The 24203-nt window shown below is 45.3% G+C and overlaps 1 protein-coding gene across 1 annotated transcript in view; it reads right to left on the reverse strand.

Moving 5' to 3' along the window:
- Positions 1-2656: 2656 nt before the first annotated feature.
- LOC128845626 (syncytin-2-like) overlaps positions 2657-24203 on the reverse strand; it is a 30859-nt gene continuing 9312 nt past the window's right edge. The window contains exon 2 of the mRNA XM_054044481.1: positions 2657-4789. Within this exon, the coding sequence (XP_053900456.1) occupies positions 2982-4445 (1464 nt within the window). The 5' untranslated portion in view covers positions 4446-4789 and the 3' untranslated portion in view covers positions 2657-2981. The remainder of the gene's footprint in view (positions 4790-24203) is intronic.

Here is a 24203-nt window from a genome sequence, read left to right on the forward strand (position 1 = left end):
TAAAACTAATGGTGCAGAAGATTAATGAACATCTCTAGTTGCTTTATGGCAGTGGAGTCTTCATGATTGATCCAAAACCAGACAAAAGTCTAGTACTGCATCACTACCCTTGGATACGCTACAGAGGAAGAAGGGAATTGAGACATAATTTTTGCACATCACAAGACCACTACACATGTCAGTATGATTGGCAGTATACTCAAGAGAGGTCCAGGACTGGAATAGCGGAGGTATTTGAAGCTTGCTACAGAGGTGCAGTGACAGAACAGGGAATGCTTGTCCGATACGGTCTACTTTTATTAGTCCCCCTCACTTTCATGAACACCGAATTCACTCTCAAGGAAGAAAAAACAAACAAACGAAAAACACTTACAATGGTCAGTCTGGAGAATTAACTAGTTTCTGTGACTACATCTGCTAGTTTTGAATTGTTCTTAAATATTTTCTTGTGGCAATAAATTGTAATTGCCTATCGCATATATGGAAAACGTGATTCTGTGCTGAATTAATTTTTGCAGCTGTTCTTATGTGAACAAAATATTCCTTTGGGAGATTGTTTGCCTAAATAAAGGTTTTTAATAAATAATGTTTGTGGAATTCTTCATTATTTTTAGAGAACCATTCAGTTTCTTTGATTTTGTTCTTTTCAGCACCTAAGGGTAAAGAAAAAGGTTAAAATTTGACAATCCGCTTCAACACAGTGCACTTAAATAACCATTATTGGGTAGGTTTTTATCTCACACCCAACACTCGATTGACTCCAGCGGATGTTTCTTGTTCTAGACTCAGAGCAGAATTTAGGCATTAGGTCTGGTTCACACTACTTTATGGTTTGTTCGTGATTACTAGAGATGGGTCTGAGCTACATAGTTCAGATTCTAATCCAACTGTCTCAAATTTGAGAGTGTTTGGATTTGGTCTTGCTTCTAGTGTGTACTTGCTAGACCACTCAGTTATTCCTTGGAGGTTCCATTACCATGTTAGTATCTTAATCTCCTATATAGAAAGGCAATTTTTCCACTTTTCTCCCCAAGTCAATTTTACAGGTAGACCTCTTTAACTTGGAATTTGTTGTGTAGGTTTGGAGCTCAAGAGAATATCCACCCTTGGGTACAATATACAATTTTAATTTGAATAGATTAAAAGAAATCTATATAAAAAGAATTCTCACACAGATGAGCAGCTGTAGATTTGTTGTTATCGGTGTGTGTCGTATCCTTAAATAGTAACTGCAATTATGCTTTCATTAGGGTTGCTAAGAGAGATGAGGATTATTCTTGGTATTCAAGTTTACTAGAGTTTCTCAGGTCCAGATTTTTCTAGTTAGGTATTTCTCTCAGTACTAACCATATTGGAGAGAGTGCTGCTAATATTTCACTACTGTCACAGGCTTGTCCTGCAACACTGCCTCTAATCCATCACTCCTCTCTCTGCTCTGCACAGTCAAACACCAAAAGCAGAGAAGAATACAATGTGATTTCTGGGGCTGGCTGGGGGAAGGGAATATTGAAATCTTCCTCACACAGAGGCCACTTCAATGTCATTGCTGCTTGAAAAAGTGGGTGGGTGACCCGGCAAGAAACCCAGAGCATTGGGATGAGGTGGATTTGTACATGATTCTATGAAGTAAGTGGCAGTAGATAGGATTTATTTTTTAAATGTTATGTGGCCCAGAAGTTATTTTGGCAGCCCTTGGTCTCAAAGCAGATGGTGGGGATGACATACTCATGCATCCGACGAAGTGGGTATTCACCCATGAAAGCTCATGCTCCAATAGGTCTGTTAGTCTATAAGGTGCCACAGGACTCTTTGCTGCTTTGATACTCATCCTGTTCCTTAATGCCTGCTGTCTATAATTTTCACTGACCCACTCCTATTTGGTTGGAGTAGCCCTTTCCATTTAAGTCCTATGATATCTAAATCTGAATGCAAAGGCTAATACAGAGATGATATCCAGAGCTGGCAAAAGGAGAATGCAGTTTCATATTTTCACTGGCATTTAATTGTGGAGATCAGTTTCAGTTGTCTAAGACTTTACCGTGATGAGTTTTGAAACAATGGGCCCAGTTCTTTGGTTTGGCTGAACTGCGCTCAACCACAGGGATGCAAGGATGATTTTAAGTAACCTTTGCCCTTCCCAGGCATAAAGGCTGGGACTTTACTTGTGCCAGGCTGTCACAGCCACAAGGCCCTTTTCTGGCAGCCCTACTGTGCACTAAGACCTGGGAGGCCTAATGCTACTGGGTTCTCTTATGCAGAGGGAATCCTGAAGTGCCGGGATCTGCAATGTTCTTAGCTTCCTGTAGGTGATGAGACTTCCTGTTTATGTCTGAGGTTTGATTTGCTCTTATACCATTTTCTTAGCTTGCGGAGCTGCAATATCTATCAAGTGGCAGTCCTTTTGAAAATTCAGATGAACAATTTGTTTTTAATAAACACATCTCGGGGAAAGGCATGATCTGCCTCTGGACATTACAGAAGCAAATGAAGGTGCTATAAGAAGGTTGGATATGTTAGGTAAAAAAGCAAGTCCTCACTCACCTCTCCAGCACCCGAGTTCGTGCGGAGTTGGTATGGGCTCACAATCTGTCAGAGACCAGACACCAATTCGTTAATCAACGGGCTCACACTATCCTTAGCTTGAAAGGCTTCAGAGTAAGTGTGGCAAGTTTATTAGGGGTGAGCATCAATATTTATACACAGAAGTAAACAAAGTGATTAACAGATCATAATGGTCATGCATAATCAAACAAGATTCTACAGAATAAAACAGGTTAAAATGTAAATTCAGAAAGAGAAAAGGGGAGACGGCTACTTAAGGGGAGGGGGGTGTCATGAGTAGTTCGCAGGTCAGAGCTTTGATTAAAAGTTCAGACAGAGACATCAAGTCTGGGTTAAGTTTAAGCTCATCAAAAGTTCAGACTCAACATTCCTCCATTTGTAGCTTTGGGATAACTATTTACCGAAAGCTACACCCCATTTTAAGGAGCCAAGGGCCGCTTGGCAATTTCAGCCTGGGCCAACTCGAAGAGAGTAAGGCCCTTGGCTGAAATAGGAAAAGAATGAACTGACCTACATGAGTTTATGAGGGAGGGGACACACTGAATACAGCAACACAGTATTATAAGGATTACTATGGCCCCAACAATACCCACCAAGAGTTTTTTAACCCACCCAAATCCAGGCAGCCAATTCCATAAGGCTCCCCACCAATCATAAGGTGGCTGGCCAGAGGAGTAGTTCTTAGCTATTTCCCTTAGATGTTTGGTACGTTGAAAAGTGTCAGAGTAGGTGTCATTTACAAAAACACAGCATTCTTCATTTATGAGGGTGCAAGTTCCTCCCTGGGCTGCTAACATTATGTCTAAAGCCATTCGGTTTTGCAAAGCTAACTGGCGCAGCTGGGACATTTCCCTGGCCTGATTCTCAAATAGGGTCGCAGTTTCATTGGTTAAAGATTCTAGTAGTCCCTGTAGACGGATGACCCCACCCCTCAAGCTAATGAGACCAGCCCACCGCTGCCACGACAAACCATCACGGATATTAATATCTCTGAAGGTTTCACGGATGTTACGAACGTGGGGAAAATGAGGGGGAGTGAGGGAGATGCGAGAAGGCGGTGTTAGCCACGCCAAATAACATGACCCTGCCCAATCAGGGGAGAGAAAGTAATAAGCTTTGGGCCCGCACACCCAGTATGTTCCATACAATGCGTTTCGGGTATTCCATTTCTCAAAGTAGGAGGTAACCCACCACCCGTTGGACCACTGTTCCCCTGGTAATGCAGAGGGGTCGTTGTGCGAACTGCAGAGGCACAATTTGGTAGTGGTGTTTTCAAAGGGCAGTGTAGTACTGCTTGAGCAGTTGTAGAAGGCAATCGTACGTCCCTTAGCAATTAGTTGGACACCCTTGTGATCTGAGCAGGGCTTCTTAAAAGCTGACTCTGAAGGCTTGCCCACCCATGAAAAAGTTGGATCGGGGTGAGGGATCCACATGTGGGATAAGTGGGATGCGCAAGGCTTGAAGCCAAGATTTTTACTAAAGGCGGTGCCATTAAAATACATGTTGCATTTACTTGTTCCCACAAAAGTTGACCCCTTTTCTTTAACAAAACACAGTGATCCTGTCTGATTGGTTACCCTGAGATATCTGTTAATTGGCACTCCTGTTTTGTCCCATGTAAGATTGTGTGGGACTGGATCTTTTACTCTAGCCGGTGGCATCCAAGTCATATTAGCAGTGGTCAGGGGAATGGGTGTGAAGGGGAGTCCCTGTTCTGCATTTACTGGAAATTGAGTACATACCCAGCAATTACTTCTATTTCCTAAAATATGAGTTTTAACCTCATGGGAATATCTAATAAAAGCATTATCTTCATAAGCAGAAAATAAACTAAAAAGGCATAATAAAAAACATACAGTTGTCAGAATAAAAGGTCCTCTCATTTTTGCCGAGTCAATTTAAGTCTGATGTCTGAAAGTGGTAAGCTGGTCCACTGGTCGGAGGCAGTGTCCTCAGTGGTGGCAAGAGCTGCTGGTCCATCACTGTGGTCCACTACGGCTGGCTTGACGTGGGAGTGGTGGATCCAGGATTTGCGTCCTTCCAGGAACACTGCAGTCTGGGTTGTTAAAAGAACCTGGTGGGGTCCAGTAAACCTCAGCTGGAGGGTGTCGCCACGAATGAACTTTTTGCCCCAGACGAAGTCCCCTGGTTGGAACGGGTGGATCTGTTCTTCCAGCGGCACGGTCTGGGAAAACTGCGAGGCTTTCCAAAGGGTACGGAGGCGAGCCTGTAGGGAGAGAAACTGGCACGCGGTCATATGATCCCCTCCCAATAGTGAAACATCAGCACGTGGTAGTGCCCCGCCTTTGAAAGGGGGGTGTCCATAGAGCAGTTCAAAGGGGGATAATCCCAATACACGGGTTGGGCGAGTACGAAGGTGAAACAGGACCAAGGGAAGTACCTGAGGCCACTTTAACCCTGTTTCCTGACAGTATTTAGCCAATGTAAACTTAAGCTCCCTATTCATATGCTCAACTTTCCCGCTAGACTGGGGGTGGTAGGGTGTATGAAAGGAGTGTGAAATGCCCAGTCCTTGTTCTAAACGGCCAAGGACATGACCAGTAAAGTGAGGTCCGCGATCTGAGTCAAGCACGAGAGGGATGCCAAAACCGGGTACAATGTCTCTAAGGAGAATCTTCGCCACTGTGGCAGCAGTACAATTAGCAGTAGGAAAAGCTTCGACCCAGGAAGTCAGAGGGCAAACCAAAACAAGGAGGTGCTTTTTCCCAAAAGCCTTTGGCATATCTGCAAAGTCAATTTGAAGATGTTGAAATGGAGCAGCAGGCGGAGGTCTTCCACCCTTAATTTTGTTAAGAGGCAGAGCAGGTCCATTACGCTAACATGTGCTGCATGCTTTCACTATTGACAGGCAGTAGGGTTGAATGCCTGGAGCATACCAAAAGCGAGCGATGGTGTCCACAAGGGCGTGCGTGCCGTAGTGACCCCCCTTATCATGGTGCCAGCGAACTGCCACGGGGTATGTGGAGCGAGGGAGGCAGGCTCGGCCATCCGGCATAAGCCAGGTCCCTTTGACCAGAGTGGCTCCGAGGCTTTCCCACGACTGTAGTTCAGCAGCGGGTACTGGTACGGGGTGTGGTGGAGTAAAGGAGGAGGCTGCAATAGCCAACATGGGCATGGCTAAGGGTAAGATGGCAGCCGTCTTGGCGGAGGCGTCAGCCAGGGCATTCCCACGGGTGACGGGGCTATCATCTTTAGTATGGGCCCGGCAGTGAACTACAGCCAGGACCAAGGGTTCTTGGAGGGCGTCCAAAAGCTTGTGGATGAGGGGGAGGTGCTGAATGGGTTTACTGGCAGCTGTCTGGAAACCTCGAAACTTCCAGAGGTGGATGTGACAATGCACAACTCCAAAAGCATACTTGCTATCAGTAAAAATGGTAACGGTCTTACCAGCGGCCAACTGGCAAGCTCGGGCCAGGGCATAGAGTTCGGCGGCTTGGGCTCCCCAGTTGCCTGGCAGTGAGGCGGCCTCTTGAATGTCCCATTCAGAAGTGACTGCATAACCGGTGAAACGCTTGCCATCAACATAGAAGGAGCTTCCGTCCGAGAAGAGGATGCAATCAGGGTTGTCCAGTGGCACGTCAAACAGGTTGTCCCTTATCTGTAAGATGCTATAAACTACTTCCACACAGTCGTGCTGATCCTGGAGGACTGGCAGGTCAGGAAGCAAGGTAGCTGGATTAAGGGGCCCACACCTTTCAAAAATTAGGTTAGTGTCTTCTAAGAGTTCGGCCTCTAGCTGTTGCTGACGATGGGCCGAAAAGACTTGGGTTGTGCCCCTACGCAGAAGGGCTGACAAGGCATGAGAGGTCCAAACCGTGGTAAAATGACCCAGGGTCAGGCTCTTTGCCTTTGTGATCAGCAGGGCAGCTGCTGCCAGAGTCCGGGTGCAGGATGGGGTTCCCTGAGCGACAGGGTCGATCTGCTGAGAGTAAAAAGCAAGCGGGAAATGGTGGGGCCCGCTCAGCTGGGTAAGGACGCCACTAGCAATTCCGCCCCTCTCGTGGACAAAAAGGTGAAAGGGTTTGCTGTAATTGTGGGGGCGGAGAGACATGGAGGAGGCCACACTGTCCTTGAGTAACTGAAAGGCTTGGATTGTGTCCGGGGACCACTGCAAAGGGTCAGGAGCAAGGTTAGCAGTGAGTCGGTGGAGCGGTTTGCTTAACTCCCCGCAGGACGGTAACCAGGGGCGACAGAAGCCAATTAATCCTAAGAAACCTCAAAGTTGTTTCTTGGTGTTTGGCAGAGGGCAGTTTTGGATAGTCTTTATGCGGACTGGGTCCATTTGTCTTCCCTCTGGGGTTAACAGGAAGCCCAGATATCGGACCTTCTGTGAGACCCACTGAATCTTGTTAGGGTCTACCTTGTGGCCTCTGGTGTGTAGGTATAATAAAAGTGCCTTACCATCGATGCGGAGGGTAGCTTCTTCGTGGTTACCTAATAGGATGTCATCTACGTATAGGACTAACATGGATCCCTGCGGACTGGTGAAGCCTTCCAAGTCGTGGCGGAGGCATTGGCTGAAAATCGTGGGGCTGTCTCTGTAGCCTTGAGGAAGTCGTTGCCAGACATAACTTTGTCCCTCCCAGGTGAAACCAAAGAGATACTGAGAGTCTGGGTGCACAGGAATGCTGAAAAAGGCTGATTTTAAGTCAATAATAGTGAACCACTCAGCATCCCAGGGGATTTGGCTGATGATAGTAGCTGGATCAGGAACTACTGCATGAAGAGGGACCACATACTGATTAACAACCCATAGATCCTGTACAAAGCGCCAACGAATAGGGTCTCCGTCCTTTTTAGGAGGCTTTTTGACAGGCAGTATAGGGGTGTTACAGGGGGTGCGCTGAGGGCGGACTAGCTTTTGTGCAATGAATCCCTCGATAATGGGGCGGATGCCCTCCCGGGCTTCCAACGACAGGGGGTATTGAGGGACTGACGGGGGGGTTAAGGAGGGCTTCACTTGAATCCTTACTGGCTCTGCTGAAAGGAGCAGGCCAACATCAGTGTCAGAAATTCCCCAGAGGGTTAAAGGCAAGTCAGTGAGGTCAGGGGAGAGAGATGGGGGGGGGTTCCCAATTACCCTGAGTTGGGGCCGAATCTCCTAACACTGTCATCAATAATCCTACCCCTTCAGGAGTGCAGGTTAAAGTAGCCTCAAGCTAACAGAGTAAATCCCAGCCCAACAAAGGGATCGGACAAGCTGGGGAAAAAAGAAAACGGTGAGAAAAACATTTATCAGCATAAATAACATTTAGAGGCAAAGTGAGTCCCAGAGACTGTGGGTTGCCCTCCACCCCAGTTGCAGTTTTAACCTCAGAGGATAGCCAGGGAGAGGGGGCATGATTTAAAAGAGAGAAAGTAGCTCCAGTATCAATGAGGAAGGAGACAGGCAGTTCTTGGACTGAAAGGGTTAGACGAGGCTCTTTGCTGGGAGGGGAGAAAGTGAGGAAGGAGCCGGCTAAAGACATTAAGGAAATAAGACCATCACATTGTTTGTCTTCGCCCCCGGGGTACCATCATTGAGGAGGCTGAGTTTGCTGCAGCTGCTGCTGTTGCCCGTAGTTGATCCAGGCCTGGGGAATGGGCTGAGCTGGTGGTGCAAGGGTGTATTCGTCCTTGGTGTAAGTATCTGCGGATGCGACCGGACCCTCTGGGCGTCCCCAGGGGAGGGGTATGCAACCTGCTGCATCTGCTTGATCTTTTGCCTAGTAATTACTCCTCCCGAGGTGTGCCCTTCCATTTCCCCCTTATCCCTCTGCAGAGATTCCGACCTGGAGTCCTGCAGATTCCCCTCTGCGCCCTGGAGAGAGTCCCCCTGCGGAGGAATAGGGGCAGGTGCAGTGGGGACCAACTGACAAGTCAAAACACGCCGTGGTTTACACCCTTCATCGAAATAACATGGAGGGGGTTCACTCTCGGGAGAATACCTGACTGCCATAATTTTTAAAGATCTCCACAGCTCTGCTGCTGTGTCCCAACAAAACCAGTAACATAACTGTCCCGGATGGTCTTTTTCGATCTGGCTCCTTACTCCTCTTAAGGCAGCCTGCTCGAAAGAGCCATACGAAGGCCACCTCATCTCCGGGTTGGCCAATACCGTGGTATACCCAGTCCAATTCCTTACACACAGTGTGTACAACTTTCTCCTAGACATTCCTGTCTGTACTGGGAGTTTCCCTTCGTTCCATAACTTATTTACAATCCCCAATGGACTCTCAAGAGGCACGCTAGTCCCTTGACCCATGGTATCTGACAGGAGCCCTCCAACTGGCGTTTACCCTGCTGTCCAGTACACGACCCCTCAATATTGAATTGGCTGGGAGAAATCTCCCGTGGCGCCTGCCAATTCGTATATGAGTGGTCTGACCACTGGACAGAGGCACCGCACCAGAAGGAAATCCCGGACGAGCCCCCAAATTGTTAGGTAAAAAAGCAAGTCTTCACTCATCTCTCCAGCACCCGAGTTCGTGCGGAGTTGGTATGGGCTCACAATCTGTCAGAGACCAGACACCAATTCGTTGATCAACGGGCTCACACTATCCTTAGCTTGAAAGGCTTCAGAGTAAGTGTGGCAAGTTTATTAGGGGTGAGCATCAATATTTATACACAGAAGTAAACAAAGTGATTAACAGATCATAATGGTCATGCATAATCAAACAAGATTCTACAGAATAAAACAGGTTAAAATGTAAATTCAGAAAGAGAAAAGGGGAGACGGCTACTTAAGGGGAGGGGGGTGTCATGAGTAGTTCGCAGGTCAGAGCTTTGATTAAAAGTTCAGACAGAGACATCAAGTCTGGGTTAAGTTTAAGCTCATCAAAAGTTCAGACTCAACAGATAGATCAATATAAGGAAATATATTTCACTCTATTTCCCATTTTCAGTGCCAGAACCCAGTAATTCTAGGGCATCACTCTTCAACCTTACTTACGCTCTATTGAAGGGATTGATCATGTGAATAAGGGTTGGCAGGATCTGGTTAAAACTTCAACTCCTATCAACTTTAAATGTTAGAAAACACAACTAATTTTTGGCAAGCATATGGGAAAACACCATTAGTTACAGAAGACAAAGTGAAAATACTGTAAGAGGTGAAGATGTCTACTGTATTATGTATTTCACTTAAGGGTTATGTTCAGCCTGAAACATAATATTAGTAGTGCATTGATAACTATCGTTTCACATATCACTTCTGAGTCTAGGTTCACTAATGTTGATATCTTATTACCATTCCTAGCATAAAAACCAGGGTCTCACAAGGCACAAACATAGTCTGAATTAAATTCTAATGCCATTGCAGGTTGCCTTTAACAAGTCCAATTACCGGTACATATACTGTGTCCTGCCATGATACATAAAAATGACACAGACTCTAGAAGTAAGATAGATAATATTCAGAGAAAAAGGGGAAACATGAATGTTAAGTTTATTTAAAATAGATTAGAAAGATCTAAACATCGATTCAGATATCTTCTATCTTCGGTGTGATGCTCGGTGGTTACAGCAAACACAAAATTAATTCAGCTTGGTTTGGGAACAAAGAGAATTGTTTGTTTAGCAATTCTAGTTGAAGCTGGTATTCAGCAAATGACCTGATGGTGCAAAAAAGCACCAAGAGGTAGCAGGATGTATATCCTATGTCAGCGCAGCACAACTAGTATAGTATACATCAGGGGTGGGCAAACTACAGCCCGGAGGCCGCATCCGGCCCTTCAGAGATTTTAATCCAGCCCTCAAACTCTCGCCGAGGAGCAGGGTCCAAGGCTTGCCCCACTTTGGCGCTTTGGTCGGGGAGCGGAGTTGGGGGTTTGCCCCGTCCACATGGCTCCTGGAAGCAGTGGCATGTCCTCCTCCGGTTCCTACAGGGTGGGAGGGATAGCTCAGTGGTTTGAGCATTGGCCTGCTAAACCCAGGGTTGTGATTTCAATCCTTGAGGGGGCCATTTAGAGATCTGGGGCAAAAACCTGTCTGGGGATTGGTCCTGCTTTGAGCAGGGGGTTGGACTAGATGAGCTCCTGAGGTCCCTTCCAATCCTGATATTCTATGATTCTATGTAGAGGCAGCCAAGGGGCTCTGCATGCTGCCCCCATCCCATGTGCTGACCCTGTAGCTCCTATTGGCTGGGAACCATGGCCAATGGGAGATGCAGGGGCGGCGTCTGTGGACGGGGCAGCACACAGCGCTGCCTGGCTGCTCCTCCATGTAGCACCCTCCTGCACCCCAAACCCTCATCCAGAGACCCACCCCCGATCCTGCACCCCCAGTCGGAGTCCTCACTCCCTACACCCCAGCCCCCATGCCCTAGCTCGGAGCCCCTTCCTGCACACTGAACTCCTCATTTCTGGACCCGCCACAGAGCCTGCACCCCCAGCCGGAGCCCTCACCCCCTCCCGCACCCCAACCCTCAATTTAATGAGCATTCATGGCCTGCCACACAATTTCAATACCCAGATGTAGCCCTCGGCCCAAAAAGTTTGCCCACCCCGGTATATATCCACAGAACATAAAAGGGTTAAGGGTTTTCTAGTATTGATATAGTTCCACTGTAATCAGGGACAGGTGCATATAAATTAGAATAGAGAGGCAGGCTAATTGTTACTAATGAACTCCTTTACAATAAAAACTTCACATAATGAAATGCATAATTAAGCATTAATGACCAAGGAGATTACTGGCAATTTTATTTCACTTATACTAGCTTTTGGCCTAAGGTGAAACCTAATGTCTTAGTAAAGCTGTCACTCACGCTGCTGCTCTTTTGTTTGCTTTTAAACTGACTCTCCTACCCTTGACAAAGTTATCTGAAATATTGATTTTTAATATGGATTTACAGGAAGACTGTTTATGGGGTTTGATCCTGCTGCCAGCACTCTCATTATCGGTGGTTACCTCGTAATTTATCACACCAGGCATAATGCTGCATAAGAAAACCTTGGGGCTTAGGGTATTTATAAAACATCCAGCAGAAAAACAAACCAATCCTATAGGGTAGGCATAATCTAACCAGTCAAATAGTGTGCTGCGGCTGTGCTGCTGTAGCATTTCGAGTGTGGACGTACCCTGAGTGATAGGAGAAACAGCTGTATATCTATGGCCCAAAGCTTAGATCCTCAAAATTATTTAGGTACCTAACTCCTGTTTGACAGCTAAAGTCTTTTGAGGATCTGGACCTAAATCTTCTTACAGGTGTGTCTGTTCCTTGCACCCACGCTTGCCCTCTAGTCCAGGTCCATTATACCCATAAATAGTTGGCCCTCATCATGTGTTGATTTGCACCAGTGCAAATTATACTTGCTTGAAATTGGGGTAAGGTGCTCTTGTGCAAATCCTGGCTTTCATTGTGTATGCTAGGACAGTGGTTCTGAAAGCCGGTCCGCCGCTTGTTCAGGGAAAGCCCCTGGCGGGCCGGGCTGGTTTGTTTACCTGCTGCGTCCGCAGGTTCGGCTGATCGCGGCTCCCACTGGCCGCGGCTCGCTGCTCCAGGCCAATGGGGGCTGCGGGAAGAGGCGGCCAGTACATCCCTCGGCCCGCGCCGCTTCCTGCGGCGGTGGACCGGCTTTCAGAACCACTGCTCTAAAGCATACATAAATCCTTGTGCAAATCCCGGCTTTCCTTGTGTATGCTAGGACATCCCTCGGCCCGTGCCACTTCCCGCAGCCCCCATTGGCCTGGGACGGCAAACCACAGCCAATGGGAGCTGCGATTGGCCGAACCTGCGGACGCTGCAGGTAAACAAACCATCCCAGCCCGCCAGTGGATTTCCCTGATGGACCGTGTGCCAAAGGTTGCTGATCCCTGGTGTAGACATTACCTAGGCTGATGGGAAGGGTTCTTCCATCGTGTAGGTAAGCCACCTCCCTGAGTCGGTAGCTAGGTGGATTGGAAGAATTTTCTAGGGCTATCTTCATGGGGACTTAGGTAGGCTTAACTATGTCACTCAGAGGTGTGGATTTTTCCCACCCCTGACTGATGTAGTTAAACAGACCTAATTTTCTAGTGTAGACCAGGCCTCAGTGTAGATCAGACCTCAGTGTTTAACCCTTTGTATGCTGCAACACACAAATCAAAGGAGAAAAAGGGCTTAGCTCAGACTTCTTAAAGGGCTTCAATAAGTTTCCCGGAGGAACTTGGTAACAGAGTAACAAAGTCACACTGGGTCATCAATTCAGAATTCCACCATGCAGAATTCTCATTACAGTATGAACTGCATGCATAGCTCCTATGAGTGTGTTAATGGGAGTTGTTTGCAGAACTGCCTGAGCATTGTGATGAGAATATGCCTGTAATGGGTGCCTTTTCAAAGTGCTGCATGGAGTATGTGCTGTGTATTAGCTGCTAACCACTCCTTTTTGAAAATATCCAGTTGGCCCAGGTGTCAGTTTAAAGCAATAATGTGCTTGTTACTAAGAACAATTAATTCTTTTATATAATGACTTAGAATATTTTAAAACTGGGTTTTAGCCTCAGGGCTCATTAGGTAAAAACCTGTCTGAAAATAAGTGATAGAAGAATCTCTACAGTGTCAGCGTTCAGAGTTAAACAGCCCAAACTTCAGACGCTTATCTGAACCTCTGGAGTCTGCCAAACTGGACTGGAAATTTCATAAGATTTCCAATATTTCCTGCAACCATCTGGCCAGAAATATAGTAGAACAGCCTTTCTATTACACTTTAAACATATCTGTGGAGGGCAGCGGAAGTGCTTCAAAGACATACTGAAAACACACCTTACAAAGGGAGGCATCAACCCAACAAACTGGGAGGACTCAGCGCAGCCACACCGTACACCAAGCCACAGCCCACTTTGAGGAGAACTGACGTGCTCATGAGACAGAGAAGCGACAAAGGAGGAAAGAAAGGGGGACAACAGTCCAGCCAAAAACTATGTCTCCTCCAAGATTACACCTGTCACTTCAGTGGGAAAATCTGCAGGGCATGAATTGGGCTTCTCAGCCACTTAAAAACCCACCAATGGACCTCCTTGGCAGACATCATCCTCGCATCGAGGGATAGCTGAAGAAGAAGATCTGGTTTTAGTCCTGTCTGGGACTCAGAAGGAAGAGATGAATTTATTCAACCTAAGGCTACCCTCAAATTTCCCCGTGCCATTCAAATCAGTACTAAACATAGTGGACCCAATTCATCCCAACTGTAACTGCACTTTAAACTGCACTGAAATTCCAAACCTCAAAATAATTTATCCCAATATATTTAATTGTCCAAATTCCTGGTGGAAAGACAGGATCTGCACTGGTGGAAGCTCAGGCTAGTAACCTGAGCTTGGACCCAGGGGTGAGGTCAGGGCCGGCTCCAGGCACCAGCTTGCCAAGCAGGTGCTTGGGGTGGCCACTCCAGAGAGGGGCGGCAGGTCCAACTATTCAGTGGCAATTCGGCGGACGGTCCCTCACTCCCACTCGGAGCAAAGGACCTCCCGCTGAATTGCCGCCGCAGATCGCGGCTTTTTTTTTTTTTTGCGCCGCTTGAGGCGACAAAAACCCTGGAGCCAGCCCTGGGTGAGGTTAGTCTGAGCTTGGGTGGCCAGCCCAAGCCTCTCCTGGTGCTGCAGCAGTCACACTGCTATTTTTAGTGCTCGCTCGAGCCTCCCCTTCCCCAACATGAGTCTGTCTCCCTGGGTTGGAAGGCTACTTTCAGTTGCAGTGTACACATAACCTAGGGGGTCTGAAGGCAGCAGATTGCCTTGATGCCCAAAGGGTGGGAGTAGAGCTGGTTGGGGAATTTCTGTCAGAATGCTCATTTTGCAAAACTGAATTTTTCCATGTGAAGTTATATCAATCTCGGTTTCTCAGGGCACAAATTGTTTACTCTGGAGTTCAAAACCAGAAACTTCAACTTCTGAAGAAATAATTGACAGCCTATTTTTAAACCAACCCAGCAATATGGACAATCCATTCCCTTCTATGGTGCCCTGTTACCAATACCAGATTTATAATGGTGCCAGTGGCGCCATGGTGCCGAGTCCACAGTCAAAAGGGGCCCCGGCGCGCTCTCCTCCACCCCCACTCCTGTGGGGTCAGAGCTTGATGCTGCGGGCTGCTGCGGCTCCATGGCAGCCTGGCTCCTGCCCCGCCCCTTTCCCCAGCATGCTACGTACGTCTTGCCGGGGGGAGGAGGGAGCCGTAGCACGCCGCTCCGAGTCCGGGGGGGAGGAGGAGAAGAAGAGGCGGGGATGAGGCCTCTCCCCCGCCTCTTTCCTCAGCGTGCTACGTTTCTCCCCTTCCCCCTGCTGGTCAGTTGGATCAGGCTTGCAGGCAGGAGGGGGGCAAGGAGGAGCGAGCCGCAGCACACCACTCCGGGGAGGAGGAGAAGACAAGCCGGGGTGAGGCCTTGGGGAAGGGGTTGGAATTGGGGCATACTCCCTCCAGCCCCCTGCATGAGCACCCCCCGACCCCAGTCCCCCCCCAGTCCCCTGCCCACCCTAACCCCTGCAACCCCCCAGGCCCCTGAGCCCCTGCCCTGACCCTGCACTCCCCTCACACCCCCTCAGCACTCCCACACATGGATTGTCTGTGGTGCCTGGGAGCACGGGGGGGGCAGTGACAGTGGGACTTGTCAGTGCTGGCTGCCACGCCCCCTGCCAGTGGGAATGCCCAGAAACTACCTCCCTGCACTCCGGGGAGGGGGCGCAGCCCAGTTTTGGGGGAAAGGGGCAGTTGTGGGGCAAGTCCGGGTGCGATGGGGGAGCTGGCGGTGACTCCGTGTGGGGGGTGTAGAAGAAGCAGGGTGTTAAGGTGGGGGTTGATGTGGCAGGGGGCGGAGGGAGGGAGGGGAGAGTCTGGGTTGAAGATGGGGGTTGGCTCAGTGTGTGTGTGTATAGAAGGGGGGTAGTAGAAGAGAGGGAGGTGACAGCCCTGGGGTGAAAGTGTGTAGAGAGTGGGCAGTAGCAGGGAGATTGAGGAGAGCCTTTGTTAGGGGGTTAATTGTGTGGGATGGGGACAGTAGTAGGGATGGGAGGAGAGCCCAGGTGTGAAGATTGGGGTAAGAACTTGAGGCTGGATTGTGGTAGCCTTTGTGGTAAAGTGTGTGTGTTTCAGTGGCCCTTTCTCCCTGCAAAAGATGGGAACCAGCAATTTTCCTCCCCACACCCCGCCCCAAAGTTTTGTAAACATTATTGTACCAAAGTAGAAAATGCAGCTTTCAAAAAATGTATTTAGGAAACATAACTTTGGGTGGAGGAGGTGGTGGTGGGGAAATGCAGGTGCGACACCACTGACTGCTGCAGCCGGGCTTAATATGGCTCATAAGTGTGCTAATTAAGCACTTGTGTTCAGGGCCCTAAGCAGGCCCTGAGTGTTTAAAGAAAAAAGACAAAATTAACAACCCTCCTCCCACACTAACCAAATTCAGTGTTCTGAGTACATTGATGTTAGCCCAGTTTGTTCTCTATGGGCTGAGTGGAGGTCGCAGTTTGGCTTATTTTGTTTTTGAATAAATGTTTTCATCCCCATCCCGGCAATACCACATTTACTATGGCATCAATGGTGCTGTCACTCTAGGACCATATCTGGAAGGGGTTCATCACAACCACATGGGGGCCCACCAATATGTTTGGCGCCGGGCCCACAAAAAGTTAATCCGGCCCTGCCTGTTACACAAACAGTTCATCTGAATAACCAAGATCTACAGAAGTAGAAATGACTGTACCAGAATAGGAACTGGCTTCCTATGTTGATCACCTACAAGCTCCTGAATAACTCTCATGAGCAAGACAATATTACAAATGTCAAATCCAGATTACTGCTAGAAAATACAAAGCATAATCCCTCTTGAAAATGAACATTCCCAATTTGCTTACATGGGATTGGAATTAATTAATAATTAGATACAATGCCCTTTTCACTAGTGTACATTTTTAAATGAAGGGCACCACTTAAAAATATTTTTTCAGTATTCACTACATAAATTGTTTTAAATTAGAGAATGACTATATGTTAATCATTGTGGGTCTCCTTAGTATAACAATTTCTTATCCTAGTTAGAACTCTAGTATGGGTATTTGCAACAGTGGTTCAAATTAAATGTGGTTTCAACTGTGTAACCAAGAGCAGAATTTGAACCATAGAACTATGTGGCAAAACTATGTCAAAAGTAACAATTCTATTGGCAGAATACCCTGTATTTTTATTGCATGCAACTGGCTATTCAAGCAGCTATAAGCACTTAATATGGAGTTTGGTCAGTAAAACATTGATGAATGACAAATATGGAATGTCAATGATTTCATATCAAATTTCCTTAGAGTTGTAGTTTGAACAAGATTTTTTTTCCCCACTGTAAGCCCAGCAAACTCAAGACAGTATCTGAACATCAAATTATGTTCTTTTTGCTTTGTATGTAATGATCAACAGAAAAAGATTCTGGAATCAGAACTAACAGTTTTGCGGATGATGCACAAGCCATCTTGGTTTGATTTTCCTATACTTTTTTGATAGAACTTTAATTCACTCTTACTTAGGGCACCAGAAACTCTAAAGTGTGGTCATCGATAGAGAATTCCTTTAGAATGATTTATCTGTAACAAAATGAAAGTTTTAGGATTTCATATAAAAGAAAAGACATCATATCTTCTCCTTGTCACTGTGGGTGTGGAAATATAATTAATGTTATTGACATGCAAGCATATCATAAGGTGGATTCTTTTAACACTGTCTTCTGTGTAATTGGAGCCTAGACTTTGAAGATGTGCCAGCAGTCAAGGTCAGTTTTTAATTGGAGATTGTGACCTCTTCTTATCCATGGATAAAAGGCATACATCTAAATTCATTCTGATAGAGCCTTCCATGGTATCTGATACCGCCCACCACCACATACATCTGTCTTGCCTCAGAGACTCCACAGGGTGGAACAAGAGAACACTGAGATGGCTCCCATCTTTTCTCTTTGGCTGAACTCAGAGCGTTGTAATGGGCAACTACACTACCTCTTCTAGGGTTTCCACCTCTGAAATCCCATGAGGCTCACTTCTTTCCCCTGCTCTATTCAACATTTGCATGAGGCCATTGTGGGAGATCATGCATCAGTATTTGGCTCAAGTCTGAGCAACACACAGACAGCATCCAAATGCTAATCGTCATAGTTTCAGGGTGCCCACACAGGTCTCAGGTCTCCAGCCATCACCTGTCACTGGTCATGGACACCTGTCCCACTCACTGGTGACCAGGATTTTAAGGCTACCCTGCTATTGACTGATATCCTCAGCAAGCTAGTCTTCCTAAAGGGCAATGCCTATGCTTTGCTTTCTCTCTGAGAGCTATGAACAGTGCATTGCCAGCAATTGCAAGAGACAATGCAAATCTTTCTAAGCAAGCACATTTATTCTTAAGGTAAAAGCATTACAGCAAAAACAATTTTTTTTTAAAGTAAGAGTTCCTATACTCTTGGTAAAAACTTATCAGAGATCACCCATCAGTCTTATGGGGCCCTAGTAATCCAAAGTCTTTCCAATACTTCTGGAAGGGTTGAGGGTCCCAAGGATCCTGTCCATTTGCTGGATCAGAAAGAAGACCATGAGTCAGTTCAAGCTCATCTTTTTATATCTAAAGCCCTTTCTTTGTTTTCTAGTCTCTGGAAAACCCAGTCTGAACCAGTATATGCAAACCACCCCAAGGAATGGAACTTCTCTGGAGTTGTTTAGTCTCAGTGACTTGCCTTAATCACCCCCCACTCCCACCCCCACACCGTTGTTTGCAACTGCATGCAATATCTTTGGGGACCATATTGTACTGCATTTATGTATCCCTGTGGGCCAGGGATTGTAGGAAATTCCAGAGAGGAGGATTACAACAGCTCTTACAGGAATCAATCTCTCTCACATTAACAACACCATCTTACAATTATCTCAGGGCCTGAGAGTAATCAGCACCTGGATGAAGAATATTCAGCTAAAACTGAACCAGGGAGAGGAGAGGAGAGAGAGAGAGCGAGAGATGTTTTGCTGGTGAAAAAAGATAAGCACTTAAGATAAGAAATGAACATCCTATATCCATAACATTTCCCTCTGTGACCCTAAGAATCCCTCAGTGTCAACTGGCAAAGGGTTTATTGTTCTATAACAGCAACTCTTAGCTGACCTGGAAAACTCACCACAACTAACACACTGCTTTCATAGTATTTATCTATGTAAGGTTTCAAATAAAATCTTATATCATACTGATTCTCATAATCATTGTATAATGTATGTACTAATGTTTAATAAGGAGTTGTGTATATGTACTGAAAATATATTTTAAAGTCACCAACCAAAGAGAAAAACAGGTTTCTTCCAGATAGGAGTTAGGATGTATATTCACCTGCCTATTGCAGTTCACTGTTCAATTAAACACTGTAAGCCAACACAATTGGAGCCCAATTTACATATGAAGTCAACAGGGGTGAGAAAACACCAAATACTAAACCACAGGGAGTTGTCTTGTCTCTGTGGGCATAAAATGAACTTTGAAGAATATGAATAGAATGCAAGGAGACATTTTGTTATCCATTCACTGAGGAAAACCCCTGCCTCATAAAATGCTTGGATCCTGCTTTGTCTGAAAGTAGATAGCTCTGCAAAAGACTAAACCTTTGGAGAAAAATCTCTTATTATATAGATTAGGTAACCATTGATAAATGCAGACCCACATTTGCACCCTTTAGATTTTTTTAAAAAATATGTAACTATTTCTGTTTTCATCATTATCCTTACTTACGGTCACTTATATCTTAATCTTTGATAATAAATTTGTTTCCACTATAAATATATCTCAGTGTTGCGATGTTATACAGCAGTGGTTCTCTCTGCAACCTGAGGGTACGCAGAGGTCTTCCAGGGGGTACAGCAACTCATCTAGATATTTGCCTAGTTTTACAACAGGCTACATAAAAAAGCACTAGCAAAGTCAGTACACACTAAAATTTCATCCAGACAATGACTTGTTTATATTACTCTATATACTATACTCTGAAATATAAGTACAATATTTATATTCCAATTGATTTATTTTATAATTATATGGTAAAAATGAGAAAGTAAGCAATTTTCCAGTAATTGCTGTGACACTTTTGTATGTTTATGTCAGATATTTTAAGTAGTTTTTAAGTGAGGTGAAACTTGTGGATACACAAGACAAATCGGATTCTTGAAAGGGATACAGAAGTAGTCTGGAAAGGTTGAGAGCCACGGTTATATAGGAGCTGATCCGCAGTTGAATCAAACAAGCTAATGTGTACACTGAGCGCTTTGGGACTGCAAACCTGGTATTTTTGTGAGTAGCCAGTAACAGGGGCTGGATACTACAGGGGAACGCTCCAAGGGAGCATGGGGACTGCGGTGCACCTATTGTTAACCTGCAAGGCAGAGCCCTGAGGAGACTGTTTGGGTGGCTATTAGACTGGTGGTGTCAGGGAGCTCGCACCCAGGTAAGCTCCAGAAAGTATTTCGCTGGAGGCAGAGGGTAGCACACATGGGCACCCTGACCCCTGTCTGCCTAGAGCTGGCCAGAAAATGGAAGTCACTTCCGACCAAACATGTTATGTTTTTGAAAAATAATTAATCCCAAATTGGGATGAAAAGTCTGTAATGTGAGACTTTTCATGGGAAGAGATTTCCAGAAGAATTCCTCTTTGGGAGAACTGAATTGGAATTTTTTGGAATGCTTTTTACACTCCTGGAGGGTTTTTGCCAATTTTACTTTTTGCAACAGGTTGAGAACCCCTGGTCTCCACCTCCTTTGCAGCCTAGTTCCTCAACCCAACACTGGGCCCAATCCTCCCTGTTTGCATCCATTTCTATGACATGGAACTGAGCCGAATACCAGATCCAAACCTCATTGACTTTGGGGCGGATTTATCTAATCTGCTGTATCGGAACATTCTGGCCCATCTAGCCTTTTTGAAAATTTGCAAGTTAGTGCAGGTAACTAAACCAGTTTCTGTTGCTGACACTTACCCGTCTCCCTTTACTGAATCTCCCTGACTCTCAGGAAGGAATATTAAACTTGTAAATTAATGTAGAGATGGACAGACAGTGAAGACAAACTGCTGAATGGATAGACAAATAACTAGGTTTCCTAATATATTATGCCAGATATTATGGCTGTTTACATGATTAGCTTTTGAGAACTAGAAAAATTAGGCTGTCAGTTTTCTTACTGACAACTGCATAATTCACTTCCTTAGTAAACTCAATTAGAGCTATAGCTATGGATGGGAAAAGGCCTGAAGTCAGATTATGGCCCATAAAAGAATTAGAAGTCCAATAATTGTATAATGGAAACTAAGCAACTACTTCCATCATCTTAGAGTAACAGAAGTTACTTAGAAAGGCAGTTATTCAATGTTCATCACAGTGCACTTTTCTGACAAGACATTGCTTTCCATGATTTAATCCAACTAGAGCACAAATGTTGTTAAATAAATGTCAAGAGTTTAAGAAATATATGCAACTTGTCAGTTTGTTTAATCTAATTCCAGGCTCTGCTATGAGTCCACGTCTTGCAGGAATAATCTTACCTACCTTAGTGTTCTTTTTATAGCATAGTCTTAAAGACAACCATAGTATTTCATTTCAAAGCTCATTGACAGAACTATATATAGGGCCAGTTTGTGTGGGTATTCAGATCAAGAAGCCTTACCACCCACATGCCTTATGCTCTCCCTACAATGTTGAGAGACAGTTTCAGGCCTGAATTCAGAACTGCCCACCCCAAGCATTTCAATGGTGCAGAGAAAAAATGGGATGCTATCTTTTTACTCTCTGTATCAGCCAGTTGAACTGGTCAGAGCTGCAAAGGAAGGTAGAGTGCACTATCCATTTTTTTTAAACCAAGCAAAATAACTGTGATCCTAATGACAGGTGGAGCTGGTGGTGAGGCCTATAATACAGGCTGCTTGATACGATCCACTATCTTTTCATTTGCTTATAACTTTGCCAAATATTAACAATTTGGAGTGAAATTTTCCATACTGAGTGTCTGCCTCATAGAACGGTCTTTGGAAAGTTTCAGCGAAAACCATTCAGCTGTTTCTGAGAATGAGATTAGGAGAAAATATGTTGTTTTCCCCATGTTAAAAAGAATTCTTATAACTGTTTAGTTCAGAAGCACTAGTTCCTCCTGGCTTTGGAACAGGGTCTGAAAATTTGGCATGGGCTCCCAGGGAGCAGTTATTAGCCTTTGAAAAAATCTCAGTTTGTTCATGCTTAGTAGAGACTTGTTGGAATATGTCAGCTAAATTCTTTAAAGATACAGTCTGCATTGAGCATGCTCCAGCCGGGGCTGCAGGGGCAGAGCAGGACTTCTCCTACAAGTCCCGCTCCTGGTGATCGTGGGGTACTGTAGAACCAGGCACAAGAATTCAGAGCCTGCTGACTGCCTCTCCCTTGCTATCAAGTAGGGGCAGGATCCAATGGGATGAGGAGGTAGATAGGAAGACGGGGGGTCAGGGACAGTAGCTAGGGTGCGAAGATAGAGCGGGTGGAGGGGATGGGGGAGACAAAGACAGGCTTGTGGTGGGGACAGGACAGAGGGTCTATAAACCAGTAGAGCACACTCCTCTCTAGAACTTGGAACTGATTCCAGGAGTCTTCTGCTGTCAGCAAATAGGTGTAAAACCCACTGGTAAAAGGTGCCTCCCCCCACTTCTAGTGCTTGATCTATGTAAAGTGTAACAGCCCACCACCATCAGTCACTCCATTAGCTCCAGTGGCAAAAGTCTGTGCTATAAATCTAGGTGTCCCAACCCTGCTGGTGCTGACCCAACTTGTGGTGCAATTCGCTTCCACATGAGAACATTTTTATTTTTGACTTATTTAAAAAAAACAAAACAAAAACGTTACCACATTAGGTAAGACGCAAAAACTGGGAAAAGAAACAATATGGAGATCTACTGCATAACACTTTGCACACACAGCTATTTAACATAATCATAGCAAGTTTCGCTCATATGTTTGAACACTTGGAAATAAATGCACGGCTTGCTGCAGTGTTTTCCTATGTGTGAAAATGCCAACCTAATAAATGGGTAGGAAGCAAAATAGGTTTTGCGTAGACTGTGAAGTTTAACTTTCTTATTCCTTGTTTGTCATTGACTGTAAGAAAAGGTAGCTGCAGGACAGGGAAAAGCAGGATAAATGGAATTTTCATATTTATGCAGCTAATATTCTGCACATTTTTCTGATAGCTACTTGGCAGATTAATTTTTAGCAATTTCTCATTAGTATGAGAAATCATAGGATTAGAGTTACCATGTTTCAAGTACTTCACTGCAGAATGGGTTTTACGCTGGTCAGAATGACTCCTGTTTTCATCTTTAAAATGTGAGTGTTCTTTCTTCCTCAGTCTGTAAGAGTTGTTTGACTCCCATGTACTCACTGAATCACCAAATTTGGATCCAGCTCTGGATATCAACCCAGTTCAAAGGTATTCAGACCCAGGTTTTGGTTTAGTCCATTGTAGAGAGAATGGCCAGACATTACATGTGGATCCATGTGTAGATTCAGACTGAGTAGCTTGCAGGTTTGGAAGGAGGAAGGTATTTAAAATTCAGGCTTCTGATTTGTTCATATCTCTGATACTCAGCTAATCGTTATCTGACACTTGTGTTTAAAACACTTTTTGTTACTAGAGATGGACTACAAATGACTCAGAAATGAGGAATTTATTGGTATTTAATTCTGTTGAAAAGTAGAGAGAGACAGAAAGAGAGAAGACTTTATGATGGTTCTGCTCCCTTGTGACCCCCTTGTCCATGTTTGCTCTCCTAAAGTTGATCTAGTGGGTTCTCAATACATGTAAACAATGGTCTGACTACTAGTCTAAAAAGTCTGTTGTGAGATGAATTGTCTTATCTCTGCAGCTATCTAAGTCACCCAATGAGAATGCCAGCTAGTAAATCCACTGGCAGCCTTTTTGCCAGCTTTACCAAAAAGGACAAGAGGTGTGTAGAAGAGAATTAAGGGCATGGAGGCAGGGCGGCCCAGAGATTGACTTTATCAGCAAACACAGGCAGCAATAGAGCTGAAAGAACAAGCCAAATGTTTACGTGAGAAAGGATAGTCACAGCGTCATCTACTTACCATTGTGTATATTTAAGGTTAAAATAAATAACCAGCCCATAAGTTTGGAGGGAATATGAACCCTCATGCTTTAGGACATCAGTCAACTTTTTACTGAGGGTTTTAGGAAGAATTTCCCCTTTGGGCAGATTATGCCCTTTTTGGAGTTCTTGCACTTTCCTCAGAAGCATCCAGTACTGGCTACTGGGGGAGGCAGGATATTGGGCTTGAGTGACCCCAGATCTTGCAAAGAAATTTTTGTGTTTTTATTCTGTTTCTCTGCTTCACTCTAGAGCTTCTGTCTGGAATCTTCTCCAGCCCTCTTTTGGCCTGGCTTTCTATATGCATTTAATGGTACAATACACATATCCTCACAGCCTGTTTGTCTAAGCACTATGCACTTTAAAACAGGCAAGTTTCAAGTGTTTTTTTTAGATTCATATTAAATATTTTTCATATTTATTTATTTATCAAATTCCATACACAACCCTCCCCCCCCCATTCTATAGGTGCCCATCTGTGCTCTGGGCACCTATTCCATAAATTTAAAAATCACAATGTGGAATATCGCTACT

The sequence above is a fragment of the Malaclemys terrapin genome, chromosome 11 (genome assembly GCF_027887155.1).
Source record: "Malaclemys terrapin pileata isolate rMalTer1 chromosome 11, rMalTer1.hap1, whole genome shotgun sequence".
In the NCBI taxonomy this organism is placed as follows: Eukaryota; Metazoa; Chordata; order Testudines; family Emydidae; genus Malaclemys; species Malaclemys terrapin.